Below are 24,491 nucleotides of genomic sequence, written 5' to 3' on the forward strand. Positions count from 1 at the left end.
AGCTTCTCATATGTTTAACAAGCAGAAGTCTTTTGTACAAATATGTCAGCTGTAACTTTGACACTTCATTAAATAATATTATGTCAGACGTTTGTTATACATTTAACTAGCAACTGCAAGCTTACCTTGAGGTCTTTTCTAGTAGATATTAGTCTAACTGCCCAATCAGTTTCTTTCCTGAGACTTCAACTGAGGGGAGGGAATCTATACAACTATCACTGAGCAGGGGGTCAAGGGGGGCCTTGAACAAACTGTAAAGCAACTAAGCCATAGGTTGTGATGACCTGCCACAACTTTTTCAGCCTAAGAATAGAGAATCACTGACACCAGTGTTAACATGCTTATTTCAAGTATAATTACTTAAATAGTTTTGCCCCAGAGTGTGTAAAAGGGCAACTGCCCATACCAGTTCACAATGGAGGTGGTCACTGTGTATGGCAACCATTGTTGAATAAGTTTACCCAGCACTATTAACAAAATGCTTTAAGTGTGCATTGTTCAAAACTGTATCTGCCTAATATGATGGAAGACAACAGCTAATCTCAGCATAATTTTATAAAATGTCACTCCTGTTTAACTAACACATTTTATGCATGCATCTCAACCTCTTAGCACAAGAAATCTGAACAATGCCAAAAATAACTTGGGGACAAAGACCCAAAAGTTGGGATAAATGTTAAATATTGATCTTATAAACTCAGAAAGTTGCTTGAATAAAAGATGTTGTGTTGGCATGAATTTTCTGAAGGACACGAAGTTTGAAACTCAACTGCCTGCCATTACTTAGTGACTTCAATCCTCAATTTGCAACAAAACCCACATTATATGAGGAACAAACCAAAAATATGAGACAAATGTCTGCACAGTCTACAAAATTCTGGACAGCTGAGAGGTATGCATTTATGGAACCATAGTTGATACAGTAGAAGCAGGGTAATATGTTGATGTGATGTATCTCAGTTTAGCTAATGCATTTACCTTTGTTCCTCATGATAAGACTTTGCAAACTCTATGTTTAACTTTGAGGGCTTTACTGTTAACTGAATACAGAAATGCACTAAATATCACCTGTGATAAAAATAACAAAAAGGGTCTGCTCAGTGCAGTGCTTACAGAAGATTTCCCCAGGGCTCTCTCTTTAGGACCATTCTTGGTTAATACATTCATGCTATCATTATCTATTATGAGGAAATCATGGTGCTCGGATTCAGCTGACTGTGTAAACATCTAGTGTAGTAACAAATGCTAACAACTAGGATAATTTTCAATACCTAGCAAATTAATTATTTGAGTAATTAGTTTTATATCGTCTTTACAGCAACAACAAGAAGTGCGCAATAATGCAATTTTTGAAAAGTACCAATGAGCAACCATCTGCAATCGATAAAAATGTCTTGGCTAAGGTTATCCATGCTTCCTTATACGATGTGGTTTGTTCTTTCAGCTTCCCTGAACTGTTTGTTGTCTGGTCACTGTTTTTTCATGAGTCTCTACCCTTGTAGATACTAATGATTTTAAATATTTCTGCTTTTCCCATAGCTTCCACTAGCATAAGACCTCTTATGATTTTTATGTACAAAACTGTATTATGTTGTATACATTGTACATTATTCTGAATGACGTTATTTTGTATACTTTCTCTGATATTTTTTTACTTTGTACTATGTATGCTTAGTTTAGAGACCATCTTCTCTTTGGAATATTTGTACCATGTTATTTATGTTTGTTTCTGTTTTTCCTATTGAAGCTTTTTTCCTCAGGTCTCTGCTGAAAAAGGGTGTCCAGTCAGACAAACCCAGTCAACAAATGTCAAATAAATAAATAAATCCATCTTCATGTCCTGCATGTCCACATGAACAACAGACTGACACACTGAGACTAATGTTCAGACAATTACAAGGAAGTGTTTTTGTATTATGAATTCAATTATAACACAATGCAAGATCATTTTTAGGCTCTGGCTAAAACGCCCCTTCAAAGTCAGGCCTTACAACATGCTTCCTAACATTACATGTCAATGGTTTTGTTACAACGCTCTAAGCTGCCAAAGTGCTTTTTATCTGTTGACATTTTGCTCCAACTGTCTACCTCTTTCTTGAAGAAACAATTTACTGTCTTATTAAATTTTTCCTAGATATTCTTAACTTGACATGCTCTGTATTTACCCTTTTCTTTAAAATCATTACAATCCTGCAGGAAAAAATCTGGTGTGGATCAATGTATCTGAATTAGATTTCCATGCTTATGCTGAAACACAGAACAACTTTAATCTTAAAAGACTTTTTCCATATAGCAGAACCTTCAAACCACTTATCATTTTAGTAAATTTCTTCTATATCCCCCCAATCTGATCTTCTGTTGTGAGTAGAAACCATAGGTAATTATCATATGTTTGTGTGGGTCTAATAGGGCTAGCATAAATTGTATTTCATCACATCAACAATTTTAAATTTAATAAATCTTCTAACACAGTCTCTTACTGTATTACATTCTTTAACCAGATTGTCTTGGCAAAGTCTAAAACTATGTTTTCCATTCATCTGCATTCCTAGACCTATGAACAAGGACAAGTGTTTTATCTAGTTTCTAACAATTTTACAGCAGATCTGTAGATTAAAGAGCCAAAGGTCAAGCATTTAGTCTCCCCTGCATTAATTAAATGTTTCTCGTCATACAGTCACATACATCCAATAAATACTGCTTTTTTCCTAGATCTTCCTGCCAAGTTACACATTTAACCTTTATAAGATGATCTGCATACAAATAGTAAAATATTTCATCTGGAATACTTATACCACTAGTATACAAACCAATAGACATAAAGACCCAGAACTGATCTTTGTGGTAAACCATTAGCATATTTTGTGATGTTCCCGTAACATAAACTGCACTCGATCAGCCACTCCACTACCCGTTTTACAAGTGGTTTTAAATAAAATAACCCCAGCTTCAGCTCATTTGCCTGCTCTAACTCTCATTTTGCTGGAGGCTACTACAATATATATATATATATATATATATATATATATATATATATATATATATATATATCTATACACACACATACTACATATGTCTGCATATTCATTTCAATTGTCATGATTACATTATTGTGACTAACTGCAGGAATAACAGATCAGTCCTTTTACATAAATATGCTGGTAAACACTGGAAAGAAAATCATTTTCTACAATTTTTATTTTTCAAAAGTAATGTTTCCGTTACCTTCCCTGTATTGGATAATAAGCTAATTAGCCTATAAATACCAATGTTATCTTGTGGGCCCTCCCCATAGTACACAGACTTAATAATGGTAAATGTCCATCACAGAGTATGTCAACGTTCTTATAACATTCATTAAACAGTCATTTTAAAGATTTTTGTTAACATTTCCCTCTCTTTGAAATAGCATCTGATCCTAAGGCTTTCATGTGGTCTAATTTTCCTAGTAATGATATAATTTAATTTTCAGTAACCCTAAAAAGACGTTCATCTTCTTCTTAAATGTTCCTATTTGAACTGTTACATACATAAGATTTAACAAGATGGTTAGTAAACTGTGCAGTGGTGTATGCTGCTTCCTTGTTAAGTCTGTCAGTTTTTCCTCCAAAAGAGCCTTCTTCATTGTCCATCATGATCTTACAAGTTTTTCTTCATAATTTTACTGGTTGCTAAATTACTTTCAGCCATTTCAAGACACCCCAGGTTTTTGTTATCATTATAGATTTATACTAGACTAATGGCTCTTTTAGACCATTTTAAGCCTAGACAAGTGGCCTATGTCAGAATCAAACCCTACACCTTGTGTCTTAACCATTATGCCAAACTCATACTGATTGCAGTCTACTAATCTGTGGTTGATATGCAGAGGTAAGAAATGCATGCACTGACCTTTTGACCAAGAAAATCAGATACACCAAGTACCTGACATGTCTGATAAGGTAATCATTATCAACTAGTAAGAGAGAACTTAATCTTGACTGTTATATCTTTAGAGGATATGTCTTCTGGCATAATAACTTAATTCAGTTTGAAAACATGATTCCCTTTCTACTCAAATAGAGCGCATAAAAAATAAAGACTCCTAAATGGCATCATACAAGGACTTTCAGTATGTTCAATATGGAACATTGAAACACTGCAGCATTTGGTACTGCCAAGCTTTAAAGCTGGCAAAATTGATTAGCAAACTTTTTTGGGCAGAAACATCTCTCAGAATGTATAGCATTAGGCATAATAAGAGATATCAAAATATAGCTTGCAATGTTACTTACGCATCATATGACAGGCCCATATTAGAACTGGACAGCAATTAACAATTTGTTATTTCTTGAAAAGAATAAACATCACAAGCTCAGGTTTTGCATAGCTCATTACCCAGATTAATTCAATGGCCTGTTTTTTTAACTCTAAAGCTGAATTTCCAAATGTTGTACTTTAACAATTAATCCCACATGACGGTTAAGCTGCAAGTGAAATCTGGTTCTCTCCCCCCTGAGCAGCATCTCCTCTTGTCTGGAGGACTAAAAATGACTTCATCATTTTCATCACTGCTAAAATCTGCATGCTTACTTTGCCATCATATCTTTATAGCCGTCATGACCCTCCTTTAACCAAATTCTCCTGTAAACATACACCACAATTACATGAAAACTCCCAATCTGAACTTGATGCTAAATTTTATAACATCTATTAACATAAAATGCATATACAAATTAAAGTGTTTTGCTACACTGTGCTTGCTATGCAAAGTTCGATTTGAATTCTGTCTGATTTCTTATAAAGATTGCAAAAGTAATCATACTCTTACTATTAAATTAGTTTTACCTGCTCTTCCACCGAGAAGATTTGTATTCTACTCTGTATAATTAACTGAATGTTCCAAGCAATCTATGACTGGACATTTTTTGTGCTTGTCTGAAAACCAGTCCTGAAATGAGCTACAGCAATTTTTCAGTTATGAAAAGTTAAGTAAATGTAAATAGGTAGGGTCTACAAAATTGCATTACTTAGGAAAAAGCACAGACTCAGTGGGACATGTGTGGTTACTCTAATGTAACGTATGGTTCAACCAACTTTAGATAAATGGATTTCCTTGCTTCAACAATAACAGGTTGCAGCATGATTCACGGAAGGGTCTCCTGGCTTTCTAAAAAGTATTTAATACTACAAAGGTCTAGAAGTAAGCCCAGCAGTGTAGTCTGCCTTGTACAAGTCTATAAAGCTGCAGACATGTAAGGTAGAGACCTAAACTAAAAAAATTGCAAGAGCTGTAATAATGCACATCATGCTTAAGGAACGCAGCACTATATGTGCAGGAACCTATATTACGCAACAGCAGCCCCACACAGCATGCGCAAACATTCTTCACAGAGGCAGTGAAAGTGGCAGAAAGAGATGAATGTATTTTACATCTCTCTTTAAGATACCATTCAATGTACTTAAACGATCATGGGGTACTGTTGGAACAAGCTGCAATCAACATTTCACAGAACGTCATGCAGAAGGAAGTGGGCACCATAACAAAGCAGATGGCATGACTCACAGAAGTACTGCAGCTCCATGAAATAAGATATGGTGAACTGTGGTGCAACAAACATTTATGGTAAAATATCAACTAAACTTAAGAAATTCTGTCAATAGGCTGGCTGGACCTAGAAAGGATGCACATTTACTCATTAAGGTGTGATCGACAATGTGCTATGAAGAGGCTTGAAGACAACATTACTTAAACATTTCTCAAATTGTAAACCCCAGCCTTCCTCGAGTGACTTGAAAATGGTGTGTGTATCTAAAACTTTATTTATTCAGTAGTTATTATTATGTGATCAGGCTACATGCAGAACAGTCAAAGAACACAAGTATATATTGCAAATAAGTAATAAAAATATCAAATTAAGCTGCAATATGATTATTTGAAATGCAAGTGTGTGTATGTCTACTGTAGGGGAAGAGTTAGTCTGTTGCTGTACAGTACAATATATATTTCTTCCATAGGAGGCCACAGTAGTTTTGTAATATAGGAGAAACTCAAGGACTTTTCTATGATTTAAGGAAGGGTCATTGAGAAAGGGTCTCACACTTACTAATCTGTGCAGAAGGCAAGGATACACAATGGCACTTAGACGCCTTATTAGCTGCATACCACACAACATTTTAGGGAGAATCACCTGCAAACAGTAATAAAATAATACATAGCTTTTTCTGGATAATTTTGTTTTCAGTCAATAATGTTTAGCAAACTGTATTTAAAAAAATAGATCTGAAGTCCTGCACTGCATTCAAGTCTGCTAACACCCACCATGTACAGGGGATAGTAATCCCATATCAGAATTTAGAGCTAATTAATCCACAGACTGAGGAAGGCCACATTTTCAATTAAATAAAATACTGGTGTTGATAACCCACTTTCTGAAGACAGTAATAGCACGGACACTACTAGGATTAAGTGTTTGATTAAAAAGTTCTGAAATAAATTAAAGGCTGTCTCTTGTTCTAAGTATCAGACTCAAAGTAAATCAATGTATAAACATTGAAATTAGGCACCTACTGATAAAAAAAAAAAAAAACATTTTAGCTACACCTGAGAAAAGTTTTCTCACAAAAGTGTAACAATTACAGCAGAAAAGTTGAGAGCTAACCACAATACCTCCAGTGTGAGAAGCCCACTGACTACCTATAAAAGAACTGTGGGGGGTGGGGACAACCACACTAAGCCTATCAATTAGACAATAAATAAATGCAAACCATAAAGCAAGAATAAGTATCGCTGCCATTCTTGTTATCTGTTTACTGCATTAGGAATTACTCTTGAGCCACTTGTAACACACACATGCCAAACATAACTTCAGCTTAAAGAAGGAAACAATGTCCCCTGCAAGCAGTCTAACCAAACGTTAGCAAACATGCCACGTTGCAATTAAGAAATTACATGCCATACACACCAATCTATATTGCTATCATATGGTGAGAACATAAGGAACTTGCATTCCTATTGTTAACACTGCTGTTAAGTCTATCAGCTGGATCCTCTCAGACATTAAGATTTTCAAAAATATCCACACTGTGCAGCTACCAGCTTAATCAGTTTCCATTAAAAATAAACCCCACTCTACTGTACAAACTCAGTCTGTTTAGAACATCCCCTCAAATACAAGCTTGTAAAAAATAAAGAATATTTTGCTGCATATATTACAAACAAAGCTGCAAGCATCATCTATGCTATTATGCAATCAGCATTTAAACTGAAACAGTTTAGGTGTGTGCCAGTCTATTTTCTAAAGAGCTGGAATTGTTCCATGACATGTGGTGAAGCAAAGTGAGGATTTTCAGTTTTGTAATAGAGGCTGAGTTTAAAGTTAAACCCTGGAAGTAGGAACAGCAGCAAAATATTTCTATTAAGTTGCCTTCTGGACTGGTTCCTAAATTTAGACACTTGCCTGGTTGTGGTCTGTAGCTTTGAAGACATGGCATGCCATCTCGGATTCAGGATTATCTGGCTGAGTCCTGATCAGGTAAGCGAAGTAGGTGATGTCATGGCTGTTGTGAATAAATCTGGAAATATGCTGTGCTTTATGTTCAAATATGAACACTGAAGTGTTACTGCTAGTAGCTAAAGGGACACAACGAATAAGCGGTGGAGACAAGATGAGGAGGACCTCCCTGGCTGGGGTAGACCCACTATCTTGCTTTTCACTCTTTCTGCGGATCTCAGCCAGCAACCAAGGCAACATTGGTAAAGTAGTCCTCCTGTCCAAGGAAGACCAACCCACATAGCTCAGTATAAACTTCTTCTCAGTTTTTTGCAAGGTGCCCAGCTTTTCCTCACATTGCTGCAGCTGTTGCTGCTGAGTGTTTCTGACCCCTTCCATGTTTCTGCAACGCCACTCGTCCATAGTGCACTAGATATTAATCCTATGTCGCACTTAACTGTATGCAAACCCTGTTTATATGTATTTATTATGCAGAATCGTCTGCTCCGTATTAAGGCAACAAGCCGTACTTAATGACCTGACAGCCGAAAGAACAAACAGGAGGTATTGGGTGGGAACAAAACTACACGCGGCTCCTGAGTCTCCAGAAGTAGGAGAATACGACAACGCTTTACGTACTGGCGTGCGTCACCAGGAGGGCGTCACCCTCCCAACTGGAAGCAAGGGATCGTTAGAAGTCTAACAACATTTACTTTTTGTCACGGGCAAGGTCATTCTGCAGTGATTGGCTGGAGGACTTGCTTTATTGGAGTGACGCGGATCTGCTTTACACATTACCCTCGAGTTGTTGTTAGTACTGTTGGAAACTAACACTGAGAGTTTTAACTGTCTTGGTTTTTGACAGTCCGTCAGACTATGCGAATGACAGGCCTGATGAACAGGACTGCTGTAGCCGGGGGCCCCACCTCTACTTTGTGTTGGTTAGATTCCGTCTGTTTATAGTACCTTTTACCTTGTCGGTAACAGAACAAAGTAATGAAAGAAACATGGTGTACGTAACCGTATAAGTTGGTTGTATGATAATTATTAGTGCGTACCTTTGCATGCTCTGCCAGTCTGACGGCACCGTTAACCGTGTGTCGCATATCAATACACTTGTAGCAATAACATTTGCTGCTTAGAACAGTTTAATATGGCCTTCCACGACCCCTAACAATGCAACAAGACAAGTCTGCAGACTTAATGTGAGACATTAAACCAAAACTGCACATCAGTTCTACTGATGGCTAACTAAATTACGCGGATTTAGACTGTGTCGCAGGGGTGCGCGCCCTCCTGTTTTTAAAACCGCGGTGCAGGCATACAAAAAAAATTCTGCATTTTTTTGTTGACATCGTAAAATGCACTACCAAAGTGATACGTTTCTCCAGTTCAACCTGCCCTTGTTTATTTTTCCTCTTACTGTCATGTGCCATAGTAAGTCATGACCATACCTCAACATTTTAGTGCAACAAATCTGGACAAAACCTAACGGAATGGGGGAAGGGGCAAAGGCTGTTGTAAACTTAGAAAGTTGCTAGATAACAGGGTTTGGGTTAACGTACGTTATCTGAAGGATTTGAAGTCGGAAACTTAAATTCATGTCATTATTTAGTGACTTGAATCCTCAGATCATCAGAGATTTGGCAAAAAATCACAGATTTATGAGGAACAGATCAAAGATATGAGGCAAAAATCTGGACACATGAGAGGTATGGTCCGACGCAACTGGAGGTGTCAGTTAGGTGACCTGATTCCAAGTTCCTCAATGGCTTCTCCAAGTGTGTCTCCAATCGCGTTTCTAAATCCATTTATTGACGAGAAGTAAAGTGAAGGTATCCTGTGCGGGGAAGGGGCAGAAGTTTAAATTAGCAGTTTTACAACTAATTTTGTAGTGATGCTTGCAGTAATCCATTCCAGTACAGGCAGCAGCCGAAGTTTTCGGTCCTAGACAGTGTGTGGCACTAGCTGCTGAAAGACGGAGGTAGCTTTTTGTTTGTGGCACTGCTCATTGGAAACGCGCTTTGCTGTTTTGTACTTTGTTGCTCAGAAACTGTACCACTAAAGCGGTACACATTTGAGAGCGTAGTTCCAGTGCGTGTTTATATACAGTATTCGGTTTGACGGTGGAATTTAGCAGATTGAGCACATTTGACGCTCTTTAATTTAAATGCTATAAAATTTATCTTAACTTTTTGAGGTTGTAATTGTTCATAGTAGTGCAATATAAAATACTTTTTTGTATGTGGATATAGTTATTGGTAGTGATGCCTGAGCACCTAATTCAGTTGTTCTGTAGCTAAGTGATTGGGTCTTCCCCATGCACAGTAGTAAAACTCACTCAAGTCGCCCTGCTGTCAGTTGTATATTCCCATTTGTTAGAGTACTCAGTGTAACATGAAGCTTTGTATAACTTAGTGCAATAGATTTTGTTGGTGTGTTCATTTTTTACTGTCTAAGCGGCTGTTTGATGCGTTTGCAAGAAGTTTGTTATCGCATTTTTAAGGGAAGGTGGTGATGAAATCCAGGTGATTTTGTAGTGCGTTATCTGCACAGAACAAAATGCTGGTGTGGGCTGTGATTTGTTATGGTTAGCATCGCGTAGGTAAATGCAGAGATGCATGGAAACATTCATACTGTTAACTAGGATAGATCTCTGATCCCCAATGGACCATTTCCAGAGTCAATGCAGAATGTACGGTTGTGCAAGTGTGCGCATGTTTGTGGGTTCAGGATGTTCTAAAACCAAGCGTTTTCATTACATTCGTTAACTAATAAGCAGTTTTTGGCAGAATAAAGTGGGCACAATAAAAATGAACTGTCATGCAGTAAATAATGTCTGGTAGTGGATTAAAGTCGCAAAAATGTTTCCGATCACTTTACTGCAAAAGTCCAAAAGATACTTCTTGCTTCTGCCTACTAAGTGGTGGTCAGTCTCTGTCTAAACGTACCGTGGAAAGTACAGTTGTGTGCTCTTACCATAAATGTAGATGTCCGAGTGTGTCCACTGTTGCAGTCATCACTGTAGGGTTCTTCCTGCCAGCAGCAGCCCCCCGATCGGCCAGAATCCCAAAGTCTGGATCGGGTGCGAGCTGAGGTTGCATTTATCCTGACGTTAATGCGCCGGAAGGTATAAATACCTCAGCTGACACCATTTCCCCAGTTTTTCTTGCCCCAGATGTCAGGTGCCCAGAAAGAAAAGGCTAAAAAAGAAACCATGCCCAAAACCTCAGCAGCCAAAATACCTCATAACAGACAATACTCAAGGAAAAAACAAAAGAGGGATAGGAGGGAGGGTAACCCGGACTGCAACAGTGAACACACTCGAACATCTACATTTATGGTAAGAGTACACAACTGTCCTTCGTGGTTCACTGTTGCAGTCATCACTGTAGGGTTGAGTCCCAAATCTAAGATAGGGTGGCTGGAGGAGAAACCGAGGGAGCGGTCACAAAACCTGCGCTGGATTTAGAATAGAGAGGGAAGTTGTAATGCTTAGAAAAAGTATGTACAGAACTCCAAGTAACAGCTTCCAAAATATACTTGGTAGGAACCCCACAAAGAAAAGCTGCTGAAGTAGCAGTAGCCCGGGTAGAATGAGTCCTAACATTAACAGGAACCGGATTGCTATGATAAGAGTAACAGAACTTGATGCAATGGGCAATCCACTTTGAAATAGTTTGTTTAGTGATTGCTTTCCCCTGAACAGTAGGAGCATAAGCGACAAACAAATCAGATTTCTGGAATATCTTGGTCCTGTCCAGGTATAGACGAAGCTGTCAGTGCATGTCTAGAGAGTGCAAAAGACTTTCTTCCTCACTTTGAGGATTAGGATAAAAGGTAGGCAAATGAATAGACTGATTTAAGGCCACTGCCGAAACCACCTTGGGCATAAATGTGGGATTAGTCCATTGAGATACCCTGTCTTGATGAAAAATAAGGAAGGGTTCCACAGCCATGAGTGCTTGCATTTCCGAAATTCTTCTAGCAGAAGTAATAGCTAAAAGAAAAGCAGTTTTCCAAGACAAAAATTTTAAATCCGTGGAAGCTGCAGGTTCAAAAGGAGACAAAGTTAATTTCTCCAAAACATAGTTAAGATCCCAAGTGGGAACAGGAGCCCTTATACGAGGCCGAATATTCTTAGCCCCTCTAAGAAATTGTTTAAGTAATGGATGAGAAAAAAAATCGGAGGATCCGTATCGAAATGTGCAGAAATAGCAGAAGCATGAAGCTTAACAGTCGGAAAAGACAGGCCCATATGTAATAACTCTGTCAGATACTGTAAAATCAGAGGAATGTTCGGAACAGAAGAATCACCACCCTGGACTTGACTCCAGGAGCAAAATCTTTTCCATTTTCCCACATAAGATTTTCTAGTGCTGGGCCGTCTAGCTTCAAGGATTACATCCAATACCTGTTTGGAAAGGGCAGAGGTGTTTACAGACCCTGGATCCGCCAGGCAGCTAGACGCAGAGTCTCGACATGACTGTGCAGTATCCGGCCGACCCGTTGAGACAGTAGATGAGGGATTTGAGGCAGAATCCAGGGAGGCTCCTGAACCAAATTCATCAGAGTGGAATACCAGAATTGCCGAGGCCAATTGGGAGCCAGTAGAATCATGTGCGGTCTGTCCTGTTTTATCTTCAGAAGTACCCGAGGTAGAAGAGGAAAGGGAGGAGAAGCATATACTGAGAGGTGTTTCCAACTGAATGAGAGGACATCCACTTTCCATGCTAGTTTGTGGTAGGTCCTTGTGCAGAATGTTGGAAGTTGATGATTCTGAGGGGACGCAAAGAGATTTATGTCCGGACATTCCCAAGCCTTTATAATCATCCTGAATATCCGAACATCCAACATCCATTCGTGTGGATCTGAAATGCGTCTGCTCAATGCATCTGCCAGAGTGTTGTCTTTCCCTGGCAGGAATTGCACCTGTAAGTTGACACTGCAGGTCAGAGCAATGTACCAGAGATTCTTGGCTAATCTGCACAGGGGGTAAGAGTGAGAGCTCCCCTGCTTGTTGATGTACCACATCACTGTAGTGTTGTCTGTCCGTATCAACAATTGTCCTGGTGGAAGAAGGTCCCTGAGGGCTATCAGGGCATTCTGTACAGCTAGCATCTCCTTCAAATTTATGTGCAGGTGCATTTGCTCCTTCGTCCAAACACCCTGAAGACCTCTCCCGTGCATGTGGGCAACCCATGCATAATCTGAGGCATCTGTTGTCAGATTTTGGTTGGTCGGTGGAGGACAAAAAGGCTTCCCCTTGTTCTGTAAACAGGCTTCGGCCCCCCAAAGAAACTCTCGCTGGAGACGAGGTAAAATCGTGACCATTGTTTCCAAACTGTGATAATACTGAGACCAGACACACTTGCGGTACCACTGCAGTTTCCTCATATGCAGCCTTGCATATGTATTAGCAGAATGCAGGAGGCAATGTAACTCAAAGCCTGCAGAATTTTTCTTGCAGTCAGCTGTTTCATTGAAGCCAGGTGTCGGAAAAAAGAAGCCAGTTGCACTTTTCTGTCTGGTGTCAAGGAAGCCATCTGGGTTGAAGTACTCAGAAGAGCATCCAGGAAAGTAATCTGTTGTGTGGGTACCAGGTTTGATTTCTTTAGATTCACTGTGAAACCGAGGCACTGAAGAAGACGCTGCACAAAGGCTAGATGCCGAAGTAGAGTGTTTTTGTCGTCTGCTTGAAGATGACAGTCATCCAAATAAGGGTAAATTTGAATCCCCTTCTGTCTGCAAAACACCATTACTGGTGCCAGGCACTTCGTAAAGACCCTGTGCGCAGTAGATAAGTCAAAGGGCAGCATAGAGAACTGGTAATGTTTCGAGCCCGCTTTGAAACGCAGATACCTTCTGCACTCTTGCCTTATAGGAATATGCAGGTAAGCTTCTTTTCAATCCAAAGTCACCATCCAAGCGTACTTGTCCAACATAGGCAGCAGCTGCTGCAGAGTGAGCATCTTGAATTTTGGTATATCTAGGAAGGTGTTTAGTACAGAGAGGTCCAGGATTGGTCTCCGCGAATTTTCCTTCTTGGGAACCAGGAAAAGTCTGGAATAAAAACCTTGCCCTATTTCTAAATTTGGCACCAATTCTATGGCCCTCATAGCCAGGAGGGACTGAACCCGCCATTGTGCCTCTGCCCACTGATGATTTGGCAGGTCCAGCCAACCGTTCGGTTTTGGCAAAGTGTGGAAATGAAATCTGTAACCTTTTGAGACTATGTCCAGAACCCATTTGTCCTGGGTTATGTGGTTCCAATTTTGATAAAAAAGAAAAATCCTTCCCCCCAAAGGAGCTTCCAGGAGAGGAGCCCCTGGAACCAGAAAGGGAGAGTCATAAAGACTGTTTTCGGTAGGGTTGAGACTTATCTTCACCTCCCTTGGGAGAGGGGGCACTCCACTGCCTATTCCTAAAATGGGACTGTAACTGTCCCCTACCTCTGGATCGCCTGAATCTGCCTCTCTGAGACCTGTCCGAGCCCGGAAAAGACCAAGGTTTAGTTGGCCAGTGTCTGCTAAATCTAGGAGGTTGCACCTGTAGAAAATCCTTAACCGTTTGCATAGATTTGGCTTTGTCTTCCATTTTCTTCAATACCTCTTCAGCTTTGGACCCAAACAGAACATCGTGCTGCAAAGGGGCATCCAAAAGTTTGGCTTTAATCTAATCCGGCAAGCCTTGATGCCTTAACCAAGCATGTCTTCTAATAACAGTGCCAGTTGTTGCAGCCCTACAAGAAGCTTCCAAAGAATCAAAACCACAATGCAGGGTATATTTACCCACTTGTTCAATAGCATGCAATAAATCCTGTAACTCCTGATTATTCACACCAATAGACACAGCTGACATCTTTTGTTGAAATACAGACAAAAGGTATTGCTGATACGTCAGCATATGAAATTGACAGTTCAAAGCCCTAATAGACAATGTAGCAGAAGTATAAACCTTTTTACCCCATCTCTCCAAAGCCCTGGATTCTCGGTCAAAGGGAAAAGGATTTTCAGCAGAGGCCGCTTTAACACCCTTAGGACCCTGAGAAATTGTTTCCGGATCAGGCGAAAGATTTTTAAAAAGAAATTTATGAGAATCTGGAACCCTATAATACCTATCCGGTTTGGCCAGAGTAGGGGGAAAAAATCAGGAGAGAGAGAGAGAAGCTTCCGAAAAAACATCATCAACAATGTCCAATACAGGGGGAATAGCCAGAGGCTTATGCTGTGGAAGAAGAAGAAAATCCCTAAGCCTTTTCTTGGATTCAGAGAATTCCTGCCCTTCCCAGTGAAAATGCACCCTCATATCATGCAAAGTTTCACCAAAAGAATAATCCTCAGGAGGAGAGGCGGAAGGAAAGGAATCTTCAGCATCAGAATCCTCATAAAGAAGAAAAGAATAATCCTGCTCAAGGAAAGAAGCAGAAGAAACAGAAATTTGGTCTGAAGAATCATAATCGGACTGTAATCTAGACTTCTAGTCAGGAGGGGGATGAGAATCCCTGATCATAGTTAAGAGATCTTCAGCCATCCTAAGCATCTGCCTCTGAGGCCTAGGACCCTGATCAAAAGGCGCCTGTGCTAGCCACTTCACTTTAGCTGGAGCCTTAGATTTTGACTTAGCATGTAAACCCAAATCCACATTTACAGGAAGCTGTGAAGGCCTGAGAACTCCTTCAGAAGCCAGTACTTGCCTACCGGCTCCGGACCCAACTGAGGAAGCAGTATCCGAAGGTCCAGTCCCTGGCAATTCTGAAGACCCCATCAGCTCCACACTGGAGTTGGTACAGGCAATTGGTTCAAAAGAGGCGGATGACAGGGGCTACAAAAGCACCTCACTGACGACCGATGAACCAGCAACTGGCAATAACTGAGTAACATCCTTTGCTGTGGACCTCAGAGGCCTGTCTGCATCCCTGCGCCTCTTACACACCACAGAAGCCGGAAAAGAGTCTGAAGACATGTTATAATTAAACCTTTTTCCAAAATAGTAAAACGCAAAGTTATATCTACGCCTAATAGTACGCTGATTAAATTTAGCACAAAACACACAATTAGCAACGTTGTGGTCAGGACCCAGGCAGGGAATACAGTAATAGTGAAAATCCCTATGAGGTATTTGCTTCCCACAAGAAATACAATTCTTAACTTTTTTCTGACATCTGACTGGAGCAAGAAAAAGACCTCCCCAATGGGATACTTATCTGTAAAAAAACAAAAATCCTGGGATTAGATCCAAAAACAAACAGGAACAGGCCGACCGGCTTCAGCAAACTGCAAAGGGCACCGCGAGGCAAGAAAAGCTGGGGAAATGGCGTCAGCTGAGGTGTTTATACCTTCCGGCGCATTGACGTCAGGATAAATGCGACCTCAGCTGGCGCCCGATCCAGACTTTGGGATTCTGGCCAATCGGGGGCTGCTGCTGGCAGGAAGAACCCTACAGTGATGACTGCAACAGTGAACCACGAAGGACATCATGGTTGTGCCACAAATTTTCTTCTAGAGGCAGTAGACCAAGAGGCATGTGGACTTGTTTTTCTTTATTTATAACATGGCTAATGCAACTGATCACATTTTTACTTTTTTTTCTCTTTTTCATCAGGACAAAGTATTTGGATGCAGTCTTACAAAGTTCATTTCATATTACCTTCAGCACACGTTTACTTGGGTGTATAATACTTGCTGTGAACTGTACTAAACTGTACTGAAAAGTGTTTGAATCTGGCATCAGGCGAATTGGCTTTCTATTTCCACCTTCCAGACTCAATTCCGGAAGAGGGAGTCTATCATCCTGTTAGACTGGCATGACCATACCTCTCAAGTGTACCTCATTACGAGGAATGTACCTCATTTGGGGTCTTCAAAGGTTCATGTTTCTCGAAGTTCCTCAAAGTTCCACATTGAAAGAGTCTGTGTCACATTCAGTGTTAGGAATTTTTTTAAGTGAAATCCATGGTAAATAGAAATCATATTAATTCATTAAAGGATCTTTGTTATAAGTAAAATTAGCATATTTTAACCATCCTGTGACCTTCCTAGTTGAAGTTGTTAGCAAGTCATTAGTATGTGTTTCACATTTTGCCCATTTGTTCCACATTATGAAGGCGAGTGTTCCTCATTTTGGAGATGGAAGGTTGAGAGCTATGGGCATGACTGTCATCATTACAAGAGGGAGGGGTGGTATAATGGTTAAAGGTGTTTTAGGTATAGGGTTTGATTTTCTCATCTTTGAAGGGAAATTGGCTAGGCTTAAAATAGCCTGCAAGAGCAGCTAGCCTAGTATTGTCTATGAACCTGTGAATACGTATTTGGCTGCCTGTAGTACCTTTTTCCTTATTTTGTTGCTGTATATTTTCACAGAAAGGGTGATGGAGTATGTGATAACAACACCAAAATAAGAATAACTTAATGAAAATGTAGCACTGTCATAAGCAAATGTTATTCCGCATGTATCTCCCACTGTATTTCATTGTAGAAGTAATAGATTGTAGTTTTCCATGACACCACAAGGTGGAGCTCCTTTTCAGGAATATAAAAAAACAATTTTGAAAGTGAAAAAAGAGACTGGAAGACTAGCTGTAGGAGGGAAGACTGAGACATGTAGCTGAAGGAAAAAAGGGCCTTGCAGCATGACTGTTTTTTCTTTTCTAGTGCTTTGGGATAGGGAAGTGAAGTAGCAGATTGCGTCTGTCTCTTGCTGAAGTCCTGGATGATGGTATTTTGTGAATCAGGGGAGAAGCCTGAAACCAGTAGTTCCACGCCTTCTATGATTCAGCAAGAAAAGGAGTTCCCTTGGGCCTAGTACCGAGAGGCCATAGATGATTACCAAAGTTCTGGTAGGTGATTTTCTACTTTTCTCATCAGAGGAACCACAGTGCTTGGTCACTAGGATATTCTCGATGGAGTGGTGAGAGGCTCTGGCCGTCATTTTATATTTTTATAAGATTGTGGTTTCCCCCTCCTAAATGCTTTGTGGATTGCAAATAACTGGGATCCATATGAGCTCCAACTTGGGCCCCATCATGCCGGCAGCAAGATTGTAAGTAGTCACTGGCCAGTGAACAGGGTATAATAGAGTGTTTCATAGTGGGTCTGTTTAGAATTATCCAAGGGGGTAGAGGGTGTTACTACTGCTAAATGACATTGCATTATCTCATATTTGTATTGTGGCACTATAAAGCTTTATTGTTCAATGATAACGCATTTTGCCATGTTAGTACTGTTGCCTTAAGAATTTATCCAATGTTGTAAATCTTTGTTTATTCATTACTGATAGGACCTCGGTTCCATCCTCGGAACCGATACGGCCGTTTCCCAGCTCGCATAAGCCAAAAACTCTAGGCTAAGAACCTACCCACAATGTCCCTCTCCTAGTTACTCCAGATCTTGTTTGCCATGTTCCTAGTCAGACGTGTTAGCCATCTCTCTCAAAGCTAAGTGGATATTTGTTAATTTTATGACAGTTTTTCTTCAAAATTACTAATTTTTTAGTCAAGTTAGCCTTTTCTCACTGTCGCCTATAACCTAAACCTATTTCCTACCCTTTTCCTTTGTAATTTAATTTTTTATCTTTTTTTTGGTACTGTTTCTCTCTCCTGTCTTTGACAGGCCTTCCCTTTTTACTAGTGGTATTCTTTAAAATAACATTTATTTATTTATTTTACATTTGTTTACCGGGATAGTCCGACTGGATACATGTCCATTTTCAGTGGAGACCCGGGGAGAAAAGCTCCACATAGACAAACTTACATAGATTACACAGAAGTTAGCAAACAGTTATAAAAACAACGTGATAGTATACAATGGGTTAGTAGTGTTCCCTAGTAGGGACTCACAATTCTCATGGACAGACAATTAAAAGTAAGAGACATCAGATTGGAAGTAGAGTTTGCTGATGTAGTTACAAGTTATGATAACTGTAGAATATGCTTTTAGTTTATAACTTAATCAGGGTTGGTACATGGGCATAGCCAATTCACTTTGAGATACTGTTTGAGGTTTTTTTTTTTGAAGAGACTTTTGGAGGATTGTAGGGTTATATAGCTTGGCAACGAATTCCAGGTTTTGCCAATGAAGTTGGCAAAAAGGGATTCACCAGCAGAGTTATTATCTTTGTGGGTTTGGACCAGTAGTTTATCGGCTGACCGTAGGGATCTTAGTTTGCTATATACCTTAATAATATTTTTTAAGTGAGGGGGTATCTCAGGGTGGTACAAAATTTTGTGCACTATTAAAAGTTGATTGAATTAAATTAAGCTGGGCAGTTCTAGCCACTCTAGTTATTTAAGGTTCTGGCAGTGGTGAGTTCTATAGGTGGAGCCAGTGGCAAATCTGGCAATATGATTGTAGTTATGGGACAGCTTACCTAGTTCGGATTTGTTGAGGTTTGAGAGTACAGGCGAGGCATATAAAAGAGTAGAGAGTAGATGTGATCGGACGATTGCACTCCTAGCCAATGGGGTTAAAAATGTCTTCTTTCTATACAATGATCCAAACTTCTTATTGATGGTCTGTATGGTTTTGTTGACCTGTAGGTCAAATTTGAGATTATTGTCTATGATAACCCTAGCAGTTTGGTGTGATTATCTGGGGAAATAGTGGTACCATTGTTAGATGTGACAGAGAATGAAAGCGTGGTGGATCTACTAGTGGGAGAGAAGAGTAGAAGTTTAGTTTTATTGGGGTTCAGAAGTAGGCGTTGGTTGGTGAACCAGTTCTCGATGGTGTTAAATGTATTTTGGGTTAAGATTTGCAAGTCAGATGGGGAGGTGGCTGAGCAGATGAGAGTGGAATCATCTGCGTATTGAATGCAGGTGGCTTTAGGGATAGCAGTGTGGAGGTTGTTGATAAAAATAGAGAAAAGTAGTGGACCTAGTATGGACCCTTGAGAGACACCAAGTGTGAGAGGTAACTGGCTGGAGAGTTTGCCCTGCCATAGTACCACCTGCTGTTTACCACTCGGGTAGGACTGGAACCACTGGATAGCAGGCTTGTTGAGGGAAGTAGATTTTAGTGAAAGAATGAGAAGTTCATGGTTGACCATGTCAAAGGCTTTTGATATGTCAAGAAAGAGGGCAGAAGTTAGCCTGTTGTCATTCCTGTTTTGGTTTATGGCAGTAGTAAAGGAAAGGAGGGCTGAGGTGGTGCTGTGGTATGGCCTGAAACCATGCTGGCAGTCAGATAGTAAGTTATTCTGTGAAAGGTATTGCATTAGTTGCTTGTGTACACATTTCTCCATTATTTTGGCTAGTGGGGAAAGAATGGCAGTGGGTCTATAGTTGGATATGTCTGAGGAGCTACCACCTTTATGGAGTGGGGTGACGTGAGATACTTTCCAGAGGGAGAGGATAGCATTTTCAGATAAGGTTCTGTTGATGAGGATAGATATGGGATATGCAATGGCATCTGCAGCTATTTGTAGGTACTCTGCAGGGAGGAGGACAGCAGCGAGGGTGGTAGGTTTTAGTTTTTTTAGAAGTGTTTTGATAAAACTAGTGGATATTGGTTGGAAGCTAAATTCCAGATGATTATTAGGTAGATTAGGCGTGTGGTTTAAGTAAGAGGGGGTTAGTTGATTTGCTAGGGATTGGATTGTTTCAGTGAAAAAGTTATTAAAGACGCTAGCTATGGTTTCTGGAGAACTATGGGTGTAGTTAGCCAGGGTTGGGGTGGTGGAGTGACCTGGACAAAGTAGTTGATTTAAGCCTGCCCAGAACTTTTGAGGGTTGTTGTGGTGTTTTTGTAGGAGATTTTGGTAGAAGCTTTTTTTATCCAGTAAAATAGATTTTTTTGTATCATTCCTGAGTTGACGATATTTTATATGTTCAAGTGGGACTTTGGTTGTTCTCCAGCTGGCCCAGGCTCTGTTTCTAGTTTTGATTTTAGCTTTGGTATCTTTTGTGAGCCATGGTGCTGTATTTGATCTAGTTTTTATTGTATGTGCTGGAGCATGGGAATCAAGGATACTTGTATTTTCTCCCTTTTTTTTCTGTAGGATAGCATTTTTACCTTACCATGTCAGACAAAGCTAAGTTGGGATTTAAACGGTGTGACAAGTGTGGACGTAAGATGCCTAACTCAGATGCACAAGTCCATTGTGTCTACTGTTTGGGTGTAGATCATATTAACGCTGACTGTGACATTTGTGCTAGTTTTAGTAATCGGACACTAGCAAAACGTAAGAATAAACTTATTTTAAAAGGTTTACTCAAGACACCTTTCTCAGAGGCTCTATCTGGGTCGGAGGTCTCACCCCCCCCCCCAAGACCATAAAACATAAGGAAAAAACTGAGTCACTCGGTTTCTGCATCTCTGTCAGTTACGAAACCGAGTTGGCTCCGTGCTTCGGCACAGACCTCTTCGGCACCAGGCTCTGTGTCCTCTCCCTCAGTGCCGACCATGATATTCACTCCTATTTTGGTTCCAACCACGGCACCACTGACTTTGGTTCCGTCCTTGGTTCCCACATCGGCTTCCATGATTGTACATGCCTCGGAACCATCCCCAACCACAGTGTCTACAGTTTCTTTGGCTCCATGGGCTGCGATGACTGTACATGCCTCGGCAGCAATCTTTGGCCATGGTGCCGACAGTTTCTTCAGCTCCATCGGCTCCAAACTCGAATACCTGCCAAGGACAAGATATTCTCCAACTTATGACCCTATTTTGGGGCAGACCAGAACTTAGACTCTTTCTCTATGCCTATGCAAAAGATCCTACAATACCTGATGTCTCTTTTACATGCAGGAGCCTCAGCTTCAATGATCACTGTACATTTAGCAGCTATCGTCAATTTTCATAATGGTCTTGATAATTCGTCAGTTATGTCACACCGCCTATGCAAGACCTTTTTGAAGGGAGTATTACATGTTAAACTTCCGGTCAAGCCTCCCTTAGAACTCTTGGATGTGACTCTGGTGCTTCAGTCTCTCACAGGTTCTCCCTTCAAGCCCTTTGATTCATGTGACTTGAAATTTTTGTCAAGGAAAGCCATACTTCTAGTAGCACTCACCTCAGCGAGAAGAGTATCTGACCTGCAGACCTTGAGTGTCAAGAGTCCTTACTTGATCTTCCACACGGATAGGGTGTCCCTTCGTACTGACCCTTCTTTCTTGCCCAAGGTCATTTCTGGCTTTTCCATTAACCAATCTATTGACCTGCTGTTTTTTTTTCCCAAGGCATTCTAATAGAGGGGAGTAGCTTTGTTGTTATTTGGACAGGACTAAATCTTTCTGGAAAACAGACCATTTGTTTGTGGCCTTTGCAGGAACCAGATTGGGTAAACCTGTTTCCAAAGTGACTTTATCCTCTTGGCTAAGAAACCTCATTACTTTTATCTACCAACAGAATAAGCTATCCTTACCTTCCAGAATAAAGGCTCATTCTACCAGATCTATGGCTACTTCTCTAGCTTTTCATTCCACAGCCTCTATGGATGAAATATGCGCAGCAGCCACTTGGGCAAGACCTCATACCTTTATATCATTACAAATTGGATTTGGCCTCCAGGGGATGAGCATTTTTTGGTTCTATGGTACTCAGGAATATACTTCCTTAGGGCTACCAAGGACTCAAGTAGTTGGGGACTCAGTCCTATCTGTAATGAATAAACAAAGATTTACAACATCAGATAAAGAAGTTATGTCTTTTCATAATGTTCCATCTATGTTGTAGATCTTTGTTCATTCAATACTTCCCGCCCTCCTTCCTCCTGCCTGGACTCCTGGTGGACTTTAGGAACTCCTGGTTAGGGTATTTCCTCAGACAGAGCCTCCTACTATTTTTTCTATTACTACATATTTTATCTAGGGCAGACAAACTTGATCTGGAGTAACTAGGAGAGGGGCATTGTGGGTAGATTCTTAGCTGAGAGTTTTTGACTTGCACGAGCTGGGAAATGGCCGTATATCTGTAATGAATGTACAAAGATCTATAACACAGATGGAATGTTATGGTAAGACATAACTTCTTTTTAATGCTCAATGACATTGTATTATTTTCCCATGTTTGTATTGCTGCATTATAAAGCTTTACTGCTTATTGATATTGCCTTCTTTGTGCATGTTTGATTGTCAAGACCTTCTTCTGTTGAGTTCTGGGGAAGAGGGTGAATGTATGTTTTCATTGCATGCATATCTCACCTTGCCTTATTGCTAACTGGTGCACTGTTGAAATAAGTTGTTTATGGTTGTGCTATTGCTTTTTTTGTAAACTAGATATATCACCTAGAATAAAATCTGTACCTCTTGCCACCTTGATGTGTTGGGTCTAATAGGGGTGTCACCAGTCAGGTAGGAAGGAACCCATATCTCTTCAGCTACACCTGTGGGTGTGCTACATGCACAAAAGAAAAAAGTATGATTGTTAAGTAGATCTCTAGTTTATCTGGAAGGCAGGAACATGGGCATCAGGCAGTCCTTACTGGTTAGTAGAGTCTGTGTGTTCACTATTTCTCCTCTGAACCATTGGACATTGTCTTGAATAGTTTTGTTGTGGTGGGAGCACATGTATCTTTTACTATGGTATGTACCAACTTATATGTATTGTAGGTAGGTGTGTTTGTCTTTACTGCAAAAAGTTTTAGATATATCAAAATGTTCAGCACTATTTTGTGTGTGTGTGTGCATGCACACGCAAATGTTTGCTGGTTAGGGTTGGAATAAGGGCTAGTGCAGAGTATACATTTAGTGTGGTGTGTGTTTGTTTGTGTTAATTTGGGAGTTTGTGTGAGTATTGCTGGGTTAGGGTTACACTAAAAGCTAAAGTATGGGATGTATTCAGTGGTGTGTGTGTTTGTATGGTGATTTGTGTGATGTCTGTGTGTTTTGTGTAGTGGTAATCTTACAGATGAGGCTTGTCAGACTTATTGGTCTGTAATTAACTGGATCATTTGTTGCAGGGGAATGACTGTTGCTGTTCTCAGCTTGTCCGGCACATAGCCTATTTGAGGTTGATATTGACTAATCTGTGCTGGGGGGGTTGACAGGTCCTGGTTCAAGCTAGACAGTAGGCCTCCAGTTATGTTATCGGGCCCTCGCTGAGTGTTTTGGCCATGGATAGCGGACTTGTTCTTGAGACATTTGGGGAGGTATAGATGCAGATATGTTATCTGGGAATATTGGGGGTGAAGTTTTTTGCTAATGTTATCTGCTAGTAGATTGAGTAAGTCCTCTGGGTCTGAGTAGGTGATATAATTTACTATTAGCTTTGTGCATTACTGGGCATTGTTTTTGAGGTTTCTAACATAGTTAACAAGGGCTTTGTGGTTCTTTAGCTATTGTGGCCATTTTTACCTAATATCTAGCTTTGGTTGATTTGATCAGAGTCCCCTGCTAAGTTTTTGTTTTATATATAATGAGTTTCTTTTTTGCTTGTTGTAGAGCCCATTTATGTTTGGGTTCCACCACAGGGGTTTATTTTTAAATTTGCATTATATTTACTTTGGCAGGAGACATATGCTTCTAGGCAGCTATTTGCATGAGTGCACAATTTGACAGTATAGGGTTCAGCATAGGCAATGGGATCATCAGGTTATGGAATATATTCTGTTTAACCAGGTAATCACTCAGTTTAAGTAGATTGACCTTAGCATTATCTATGAACACTGAGTTATTGGAAGGTGCATCCTCTTTCAGTGTTATAGTATGTGTCACTGAATTATGGTCAGATTTGACTAGGGAGGAAGTTACATCTGGTATGGAACAGAGCTGCCCCATTATGATAATCATCAAGTTCAGGATTTTGTTGCCCCTAGCTGGGGTGTAGAGTAACTGGTCCAGAGGCTTTGTGTTAATGAAGTCTGGAAATGTCTAGGTATACATGCTAGGGGATGTAGAAGTATCTCAATTTATAGAGAAGTAGTTGACGTCTTGGAAGAATGATGTTTGGCTTGATACAAAGGGACTCCATACCTGTCAGGTAGGGGTTATGGCCAGAGGGCAACTAGAGAAGATTCTACAGTTGACTATAATGTGATATATGGTTTTATTAATGGTAAGTTGGCTGTGAAGGTGTTCTA

At 40.2% G+C, this 24,491-nt stretch overlaps 1 protein-coding gene across 4 annotated transcripts in view; it reads right to left on the reverse strand.

The window, feature by feature from the left end:
• Window positions 1-8,115, reverse strand: part of TBC1D4 (TBC1 domain family member 4) — a 2,350,609-nt gene extending 2,342,494 nt beyond the window's left edge. For 3 of the 4 annotated variants that reach the window (XM_044085628.1, XM_044085627.1, XM_044085626.1), the window contains exon 1: window positions 7,440-8,115. In XM_044085628.1, the coding sequence (XP_043941563.1) occupies window positions 7,440-7,895 (456 nt within the window). In that variant the 5' untranslated portion in view covers window positions 7,896-8,115. The remainder of the gene's footprint in view (window positions 1-7,439) is intronic. The other variant, XM_044085629.1, reaches the window with a different exon arrangement.
• Window positions 8,116-24,491: the final 16,376 nt, after the last annotated feature.

Source organism: Protopterus annectens, chromosome 10.part0, assembly GCF_019279795.1.
Source record: "Protopterus annectens isolate FY-2018-M chromosome 10.part0, PAN1.0, whole genome shotgun sequence".
In the NCBI taxonomy this organism is placed as follows: Eukaryota; Metazoa; Chordata; order Ceratodontiformes; family Protopteridae; genus Protopterus; species Protopterus annectens.